Below are 11049 nucleotides of genomic sequence, written 5' to 3' on the forward strand. Positions count from 1 at the left end.
TAAAGATTACGAGATTTCTTCCTCTTTTCCGCGTGATACTCAACATTAACATCAACCCAAGTTGTTTGCCTTTTCTTTTAAAAGACTAAATATGACCAAAGTTTTCTGCCAGCAATGATCATAGAAATATCATATTGTTTTTTAATAGCTTTGTTCGATATAAAAGAGAAGCACTTTATAATGGTGACGCATGAAAAGATACAAAAACACTAAGTTACATTTATTGAGAAAAAAAAATCTAAAAATTGAAAGATAGTGTTATTTTTTTAGTACTCTATGTATTGACTGAGAAATTTAATAAAAAATTAGGATATTATTTGTATTATTATTAAATTATAGCTTTTCACTTTTGAGAAAGATTTGTAAAAATTTTAGCAATATTATCTAAAGAACACATGAGAATGATTTCTTTATATGATTCTTAGAGATTGCATGCACATCAATATTAATGTTCATTTATTTATTTAGTTTGTCTTCTTTCATTTGAGAATATATTTGACACTTATCTTGTCTAACATTAAAAAAATATGCAACTGTCTATAAGATTGATTAGTTGGACCAAAGTCATTGTTTCCAACATATTTATCTCCAAGATCAATAGGCTTTAGCAATGAATTGAATCAAATAGAAAATGAGGTATAATATTAGAGGCCTAAAGAATAAAGTCAATCTAAAAATATATAGGGACAAGAACTTTATTGTAGTAGAAAATCTCAAGTGGTAAGAAAATGATCCTGTTTTTCTATAAATAATTGTACTTGATTATCTGGAAAAAAATAAATATAAATAATAAATAATAAATAATAAAAACTTTTTACTATCATCATCTAATCCATCTGCCAAAAGATTGATTTCTTAGTGAAGTTAATATTTACACCATGGGTAAAGCGACGTAAGAGAATTAACGTCATTCTTTATTTTATTATGGTTTAGTTTCACTTGATCACAATATATTTACTAAATAAAGTTGTAGTGAAATGAAAGTTTTTTGTACGAATGACCCAAAAATTTGTGCTCAAACAAAGTTGACTTTTTTCACTTTTTTCTTCTCTCTCACTTTCTTGCTCCTGTCTATCTCCCTCGTGATTTTTCCATTACGCCCTCACCCCATTCGCACTGGTTTGTTGGGTGTCAAAAAAGTGGTGCATGTTGCCACCAATTGTCGCATGTTGTTGAAGGAAGAAGAGATGATCGCATGAAGAAGACGTGAGAGATGAACAAATGAGAGTTGAGAGACATTTGAAAATGTTTATAAACTTTATCTTACGAAGTCAGATTAAACATCATTTTGGCCAAATTTTTTAGGTCAATCTAAATTATTCATTGAAATGTTTCCAATCCCTCCAATGAATTCAATTGTATGCTTAAATCTAACATGTACCAAAGAGATTTAATTAATATTTTTTCCAGTGTTTGTAACTTTCTCTTGGCACTCTACTCCCATTCCTGTCATGAATGTCGATGCAGTGTCATGTCAGGACTCAGGTTCCTTTACACACAAATGGTTGATATATGCTGGAAAAGCTCGTCGGCTTTCATGTGATGTTGTATGAAACAAGAACTAGCAATTAAGACATTTATAACAATAAAGACTAACATGATAAATGCACAAGAACCAAAAGGTTAGAAATGCCACGCTAATATTTGAAGTTCAATTATACCAGAATGGGTTCAAACTCTAGGTATATAAGAGTCAAGAACGGATTTTGATAGAATTAGTTCAAACTCTATGATGACACCTACCAAATCAATTGAGAGATGAATGTCTAACACCCCAAGTCCAAAGTAGCGTTGTCTTAAACTGCTTCTAAGAGTGAAGATTGTCTTTACAAACCAACCAGTATCATTTTTGCATATTTGCCGACACTCACATGCTTCTTAGAAAATTTTATAAGGGGTCATCCAACGTAGAATTGCTTCGAACTAAATATGAATTCTTGTGATTGAGCCACCGAAAAGGAAGGTGCACATTCTTGATATAAGTCTTAACCATACTTTCATATCTTCAAAACCTCTCTCATTATGATGTGATCTCGATTCATTCATATACCTCTTCCGAACTCTGCATTACATAGCATGACTCCATACACAACAGATGTAATAGGGAAAATTATAGTTTAACCATGAATGTAACCAGGAGCTGCATAGCTATACATCAGATGCTACCAGCTCAACACAGTTCAACCAGACAGAGTAGAAAATGACAAGGTCAGAAGATTATAAGCTCTGGCAAATTGATATCAGTGAAGTTAGAAACAAGAAATTGGGAAATGTCAAAGAAATCTACAGCTACAACTCATCATTTTTTTTTTTCTTTTAATTTTTGTTGTCATGATTTTGATTAGCTTGACAAAATTGGGAAGGGAATATTTCCATGAGAAATATGTATACAGGAAAACCATTCTGATCTCTACATTCCTAAGAAAAGCCTGTATTAACCAGCATGAAGATGGGAAGAAATAAAAATAAAATAAAATTTTAAAAAGAAAAAAAAAAAAAAGGTTTGCCCATTATTAACTACACCATGGTGGTAATACCATTGTATCTAGTCCTTGTTCTATCTGGAGAAAGTCCATCTTCCATTGCCTTCCTCTTGTTGTTGTTGGATTGTTGCGGCGGTGTTGGCGTGAGTAATTGCAACTGTTCTTGCTCCTGTGGCGGTGTTGGCAGGAGTGGTACGGATTGCATTCGATCTTGATCTTGCAGCAATGTTGGGATCTGCTGCGGTCGCAGTAGCGGTCGTGATTGTTCTTGTTCATGCTGTTGATGTTGTTGTTGCCGCGGCTGCTCTAGTGCTTGGGATTGGCTTTCTGGAACAGGCTGGTCTTCTGATGTTCTTTCTGGTTTGTCACATCTGAGTTTGGTTTTCAACATGTGGGGTCTAAGCCTGTTGACATCCGAAAGTCGGACAGGTTTCAAGAAGAATTCTTCTGCCCCTTCTTCTAAGCATCTATTTCCAATCATCAAAAACCAACCTTCAATTAGATTCAAACATAAACACTTGTTAACCAAATTCTCATAATTCAACCACATCTCACAAGAACAATTGCATCATCATCATCATCATCAACATATATTTCTCTTTTTCTTACCTATTGATTCTTGCAGGCACATTCTCAGATGACATAATCACAACAGGTATGTTTCTCAGAGCTGTAGAACCCTGCAAAACCGGAGAAACTTCTTCAGAAACACCTCCCAGGCTCAGTTTGTTTGACTAGAAAATAATTTGTCAGAATTCCATATGTAGTTTTTCTGGAATACTGTTACTAAAAATAAACAAAATCCCAAAATCTCTAGATACAATAAGGATCCTGAAAGGAAACATTCTAATTTTAGCATCGGAAAAGCAAATTTCCTTTCAGAGGCATTTCAACAAACATTTGGTGTGCAGTACACAACATAAAAGGTATTAAAAGCAAGAAGATGAGGCAACATACCTTGATCTTCTTCAACAAATCATAGCCAGTCATCTCAGGCATGCAGTAATCAGTAATAACAAGATTCACATCCACTTCCTGAAGAAAACCCACAACAGAAAGGAAATAAAAAAAAGTGAACAAACAAAAACCCCACCACAAATTGAATGAAAATCCAAGAACCCAGTTCAGAAAAACCAGATCAAAAGACAAAACAGAAAACAAACCTGATGATGATGATGATGGTTAGATGAAACAGAAGGAATCGAGTTATTTCCAGGGTCATATCCCAAAAACTCCAAAGCTTTACTCCCAGAATCAACCGTAGTGACTGCCATAGAAGACGACACAAAAATGCATAAGAAAAACACAAAACCCCAAAATCTCAAAATCCCAAAAGAACTTAGATTCGATTCATCCACTGTAAAATACCTTGGTAAGAGGAGGTTTTAAGGAGTCTTTCAATCAATTTCCTATCGATAACGCTATCATCAACAGCAAGAACATGGAATTTGGAGTCGGAAACCATGCCCATTGCAGCAACAGAAGATCCCATAACAGAGAAAGAGCAGAGGAAGATGAAGAAGAAAGGGATTTTCGTGAAAGAAATGAAATGGGGGGGTTTATTTTAGGTGGGTTTTTGAAAGGAAACAATGGTGGTTGAAGGAGAAAGAGATGAAGAAGAGAAGAGATGAATAGCTTTGTACTGCAAACAAAGACCCACCAAAATGGCAAAATCCACATCCCACAAAGCAAGATCCGACCAGATTTCCTCACCAAATCTTGCAATATTTTTCCAAGATGATATACTTTGAATTACAAGGCAAGCAATATTAAACCTCTCTTTAAAAAAAAAATCCCCATTTTTTTCCTCATATAATATTCAAGCAAAATCTTCCCAATGTTTAATTTTTCAAACCTCTAGGATTCTCTCTTTTATTTCTTCTTTTTCTATTTTCGGGTGTCGCTTAATTAACCTAATATTGTCCAATGAGGTGTAAGATTGAAAACAAATTGACAATCTAGACATATCTCAATATATAAAAGGTCAATAGTTTGATCCCTACCTTATAATTATTAAACTTTTAAGAAAAAAATTGTAAAGATTGGAGACTGAATCTCTCGCCTTAAGTTAGAGAACATATGTCAATTATTGTTAAATAAAGTTCACTCTGACAAAAATTATATACACGATTGAATTTTTAATTTAGGAAATTAGCCTCCTTAAAGTTGAATAGTTAAATAGTTAAAAATATAGGGGTTTAGATCTTTATTTCTTTTTTTTTCTTTCAAAATTTTTTAGATGGAAACGAACCTCTAATCTAAAGGGGTTGATAGTACAAACTTGATGTCAATTGAGTTACGCTCTTTTTGGTCATAAAGTTCGGATCTTAAGTACATAATTGTAGAGCTAAATTCTAAAAAAAAGTAAATAATAATAATGAATTCGTGTAGTAAGTAAGTCCTATAATTATAGTATCGTAGGGAATATTATTGTAAGAATGTAGACTCTCAAATTTGATTTACGATAGTGAATCTATCTGAAGTGGCTAAAAATTAGCATCTCTTTCCATGAATTATACACATTTTGAATTTGTCAGCCTACTTTATAATTAAATGTTGTCAAAAGAAAGTAATGAAATATTGTAATGAATTAATGGATGAAAACAAATATATAATTATAAATATTTTTTAAAAAACAACAAAAACAAGATTTTTTTTTTTTTCTTTTTTCTTTCTTGAGTATAAGATTTGATGGGAAGACAGGTTGGGATTTATTTACAAAAAAGGGGTTGTCATTGACATTTGAAGGGGAATATAAATTTATAAAGATTGGAAATTTCCTCTTTTTCTATTTCCTATTTTCATATTTTTTTTTTTTAATGAAAGTATAAAGTTATGTAATGAAAAGGAAAGGAAGGAAAGAGAGAGGGGGGAATGTTGGACCCACCCAAATCCTCTAAAGAGATACAGTTGATGTCAGTAATAAGGTTTTCTTTTCTTTTTTTTTTTTCCTTTTTCTATTTCTTTTTTTTCTAAGTGGGTAAAAAAAATAAATAAAAAGTGGGCAGTAAAAAGAAAAAAAAAATTACCATGATTTTTTTAGAAGTGGTGGTAGTGGTGGTGGAGGTGGTGGTAAAGGAGAAGGCAATTTCATTTGATTCTCTTTTTTTTTTTTTTTTTTAAAGATATGCTTTCCATGAATGTCTTTGTCAAAAAGGTAATTTGAATGGATTGAAATTAGAGTGGATTCTATTTGAGTGATCTTGTGATATATATCCTTTATTTTGATTTGATTTGAAATTTTCTTTTTATATATATATATTTTTTCTTCTTCTTTTATGACTAATATGGTCTTTAATAGACTGAAAATATTGACTATTTGTTAAGGATGCATTGGAAAATGGGTCCAAAACAATCTTTGCTCTTCTCCTTCTTTAATTTTATTTAAATTTTAAGTTTTTAAGAGGCATATTTTAGTTTCTAAACTTCAACTTTAAAATGTTTGATTGATTATTGTTGTTATTTTATCGTCAACGATTCAATACGTTGTCATATTATCTATGTGTATAGATTATGTTCTTATGTCAGTATGTATTTACGCAACATATATAAGTTTGATGTGCTATTTTAAAAAAGAAGAAAAATACAAAAATGTTTTTTTGTTGGGTAATTCACTAATTGCCATTTTTTTCCTTCTCATGTTTTATTTTATTTTATTTTTATTGTGTCATTAAACTATAAAATAGAAATGTGTAGCTTAAGATATATCCAAGTATTATTAAAAAATGGATATAAAGTAAATATAGATTATGTTACGATATATATTATTTCAATGAACATAAAATACTAACTTTCTCAAGTTTAGAAATTAAATTAATATTTTTTAACTCAGTTTTCTAAGAAAAAAAAGTTTAAGAATTAAAGTAAATATTAAAAAAAAAATGAAAATTTTGAACTTTTTTTAAAAAAAGTATACTACAAATATGTATTTTTGTGAAAATATATATTTTAAAACCTAGCAGAAATTTTATAATTTCACAGAAATAACATGTTCTCACATTCAATTTAATTCAAATTCGAATATAAAACCACATGCAAGTTCCTTTCACATGAAAATAGGTTATACTTAGAAAAACAACAAAAAAAGTTATAACAATTTTTTTGTAAAAAAATAATATATATAAATTGTTATTATGTAGTGAAATTTCTTATTTGAATCATTTGTTTTTCTTCCAATGTTCTCAATTGTTGCATAGTTGTAAATAGTGTGTTAAGAAAATACAATAACATGATGTTTCATAAATGATTGAATCACTCATGAAAAAAAACTATTCTTAAATCAACGATCTAATTAGCCTCTTACACTTATTTAATATATATATATATAAATAGAGAGAGTCATCTCATTTAATTTAGGTATATACTCTCGATTAAAAGGTTAAAAGTTCGAGTCTTTCCCAAATATTTTTGAACTCGAATAAAAATTATGAACATAGCATATAGTAGTTAAAGAACTGAGTTTCTTAGTTTCGCGGACTTTAAAACTTGGGAAATAAACCATTGATAACTTTTTTAGATGGAAAGATTTAAAATGATAGCAACATCACTCACCTCCACATCGCAAAAGAGAGAGAATACTATTTAAAAAATATATCTTGTTGCTTAAGTATGGAATGTAACGTCCTCAACCAAGGATTCAGATTTGAATTCGGCACTTAATGTCCCCCATCGACCTAGCAACACAGTAACATTATCTTTGCTTGTCTTGAATGCTTTTAAAAGTAAAAGTTGTTCCCACAAAGCAACACAGGTCGTTTTAGCACATTTTGTCCCCCCACTCACATGTACGGTTACCAACGAAAATTTCCAAGAGGTCACCTAACATAAAGTTACTCCAAGCTATGCACCATTAATTTTGAAGTTCTTATGATTGAGTCACCGAAAAGAAGGTCCACTTTGTTGATACCGTTAGCAACTTTCTATTCTTTTAAGTCTTTATTAACCATGCTTTCCATATACTCAGGATCTCTTTCATTCGAATGTGATCTTGGTTCATTCATGTACCCTTCCTAAACTCGAGCGTTACATAGACAAATTTATTCTCCTCTCTAAGAATATGATGATAATGAACAATGTTCACTAAGTCCTCTACAAAAATAATGCCCTCAATAAGGATCGTAATATCAGCTACTGAAGACTCCTTTCTATTATTGATCAAGAGATTAACAATCTCCAAAGTGAACATAGCCCAATTTGTATAGTGTTTGTACTATCAATTTCGAAATCAGAAGTTAGACTCTCCCACCTCACATATTGTCAGGAAAAAAAATAAAAATAAAACAACCTTAATGAATTCACTGTTTTAAGAAAAACAGTAACCCATTTTTACAGTTTGTTTTAGAATTTTGGACGAAGATTTTGAAAAGTAAACTCTTTTAGAAAGATGCAGATAAAAAGAAAAAATACTTATGAAACAAGTTTGATTTTTTAAAAACATAAAATTAAAAAATAAAATCATTAAAGAATAAGAACTAAATGTGTATTCCTTTCACATAGATTTTATTTGGACCACTCAGATTTAATATTAATGCGATATAAATAATTTACAAGTTTTTTTCTTTAAAAAAATAATTTATAAGTTGAAAAAGGGAAAAAAAATAACTCTTAAATTGGAAAAATCAAATATCTCCCAACTAAAATATGAATATATCAAATATTGATATTAATGTAATGTATTAAAAAAATGTGGATTTATTTTTATTTTGGAAGAAGCTTGCTTTGCTAACTAACTAGCTTTATAAATTTTATTAAATAGAATATGCTACTTTTGATGGATTGAATGAATAAGGTTTGAGAGCACTGAATTTTTCTCTATAATCTTGATTTACATCTTTTTTTTTTCTTTTGAAAAAGAATTAAATCTTAATCTATCATACCTATTTATTTTATTCCCTCAAATGTTTAAATATTATATTAATAATTTATTTGTCTTTAAACTATCTTTAAAAAAAAAAAATTAGTTCTTACCTTTATTTTTTTTATTAATTATATTACAAAATACTAGATATACTTCGAAGTCTGCCATTATTTATTTTACTTTAATTAACGGATGGTTTGTGAGCGAGAATCCAAAATTTTCATAGAAGAAACATTTGGATTGTCCCATTTATTTTACGACATCCTAAGATGACTTGTAGAGAATATCTCAAAAAATTTAGGATGCCTCCATGAAATATTATTTTCGAGATTTTCAAATTAAGAACGTCTTCTTTTCACTTTTGTGCATCCTTCCTTTTTTCTTATATGCAATTAAGAATATTTATTTCATTTACATATAAAGTAAATCCTATTTAAATGGTATAATATATAACTTAATTTATTTTCATTTAAAGTTTAAAGTGAAATTTGTTATTTATTTTAGCTTTCCAATAGTCTATCACCCAATATTAAAGAAAAATGAAATTGATATCATTTCTCTCCAACTTTCTCTATTAGGATAATGTGTGTAAGTGTAATCCACTAAAAAATACTGTCAACCATAGATTTGTCCTCTTTAAAAACAAGTATTTAAAAATCTAACTTGAAATTAATATTTAATATAATTTCTTTTTATTAAAAAATGGAAAAAATAAAATAACTTGTTTTCTTCAAATGTAAAATTAATGTAAATGAAACTCGTACCAATGAATTATATGAGAATAAATAGGTATTGTTAGAATAATATATCATATTAATATGTTTTTATTTAGAAACTCTACCAAACAAATATAGCTATCTAAATATTTTATACAATCTTACAAATATTTGTAAAAAAAAACAAACATAGTTATTAAAAGATACCAAATATTTAAATTTTCAAATATCTAAAATTCCAAACATCTTAAGATTTTGAATATCTTGATTAAAAAAAAAAAAAAAAAAAAAACAAAACAAAACAAAACAAAAAAAAAACCCCAAATTGTTATTGTAATGACCCGACTCCCTAAAAACTCTAACGCGCAAGCGCACAACATATCCTCCAACGTTTGGTTCAAACGTTCCTTTTGACCACCAGTCTATAGGTTAACTTACTAATCATGGTTATATTGAATGGACATAATATATCTACAGTAAGGGAAGTTCAGCTATGGGCTTTAGTGGAATCACCCATCAGTTAACGAATGTGGGTTAGATCGGTCTAATGAGTTTAGCCGATTAATCTCGGATCGTTGGAGCCCATGATTTGTAGGTCTGCAAGGTCCTCCTACTAGTTCGTAAATTGGTAAGCTTTAGGATAGCTTGAGAAATTAATTTGAAACGTTCAAATTAAACGAAACAAGAGAATAAATATTTAAATATGATTTAAATATATGAAGATGATTATTATGCAAAAAAAATTAATTTAATATTTGATATTAAATTAATTTATGAAATTAATTTTAAATCAATTTTGAATAAAATGATTTAAAATCATTTTTTTTAAAAAAAGAAAATGAAAAAACAATTTGCATGGTTGCATAAAATGGAAAATGGATTTTCTCCATTACCATTATTTTTATGCTCACACAAAAACCATTATCTTCTCTACTTTGATTCTCCAAGCATGAGCTACAAGCCATGCACTCCATCACTTTGCATGTTCATCTAAATATATAAAGAAGATTGGAGTTGTTGGAGAAAGAAAAGAATACTGAATTTTGAGAGAAAAATTACGGTGAAGAAGAAATTGTCTTCTTCACTTGCTGCTGTGAGCTTTTCTTGTTTCTTCACATCTTCAAGTTGTTCTTGAGTTCCACAACTCTGCCTAAAGCTCCAAGAGCATAGTAGGGAAGGCTTTGAGGTGGTTCACGTTGATATCAAGTGAAGACAGCAGCTAAACAGACGTTTTTCTTGGAGAGTTCATCAAAGGTGTGTTCTAAAAACCCATATTTATGAAGAGCATGCTTTAGTTTTTGCCAAAATTAGTGAATTAGAATGCTTATGGATCCTTGATACTTCCGCTGCATGTTGTTTAACTCTTACACTAGCCTAGATCTACCAACGGTGCACCTCCCATCTCCATCGAAGCCGCACCATCTGGAATATTACACCGTTGATCCAGCACCATCACCACTGCCTCTGCCTAGGTTCTCGTCGAAATTTCGATTTTTGGATAAGATTGGGCTAGTTTGGACAAATTCTTGGGTGGTACTTGGACACCCACTATGAATTGGGTTTAATTTCATTTTTCTTTTGTCATTAGGAGGTTAACTTGAAGTTTTTGAGAGGTTTTGAAGAAATTTTTCATTAAGTTATGTTTTGGATAATTGTTTGGATATTTTGAGACGTTGCCTTGGAATTGAGACATTGTTAAGTTGGTAAGTTTGGTGAATTTCAATACTTTGGGCCTTTTGAATTAAGGAAAATTGTGGAAATCAAATTGTTAAATGTGGGTTTGGTTCTTATGCTCGCGTTCACTAATTGATTTGAGTTGCGGGAATAATTTTGGACCAAGCCTCATTTTCGGTGAGGTAAATTGGGGATATTTGAACCAATTTGGTTAATTGGATTTAGACCCCAAAGGATTAATTTAAAATTTTGGATTCATGATTTTAGGCAATAGTTGCTAAATTAAATTTGACAATTTATGTTTTAGGATTGATTTAAG

At 30.0% G+C, this 11049-nt stretch overlaps 1 protein-coding gene across 1 annotated transcript; it reads right to left on the reverse strand.

Moving 5' to 3' along the window:
• Positions 1–2240: 2240 nt before the first annotated feature.
• On the reverse strand, positions 2241–3975 carry LOC120073897 (two-component response regulator ARR8-like). The gene is made up of 5 exons (XM_039026806.1): positions 3852–3975; positions 3647–3750; positions 3441–3518; positions 3093–3163; positions 2241–2950 (listed from the first exon to the last, which is right to left on the reverse strand). Exons 1-5 carry the CDS (start codon positions 3973–3975, stop codon positions 2518–2520), a joined length of 810 nt encoding a protein of 269 aa, XP_038882734.1. The 3' UTR covers positions 2241–2517.
• Between the last annotated feature and the right edge of the window lie 7074 nt (positions 3976–11049).

This window comes from Benincasa hispida, chromosome 3 (genome assembly GCF_009727055.1).
Source record: "Benincasa hispida cultivar B227 chromosome 3, ASM972705v1, whole genome shotgun sequence".
NCBI classification, from domain to species: Eukaryota; Viridiplantae; Streptophyta; class Magnoliopsida; order Cucurbitales; family Cucurbitaceae; genus Benincasa; species Benincasa hispida.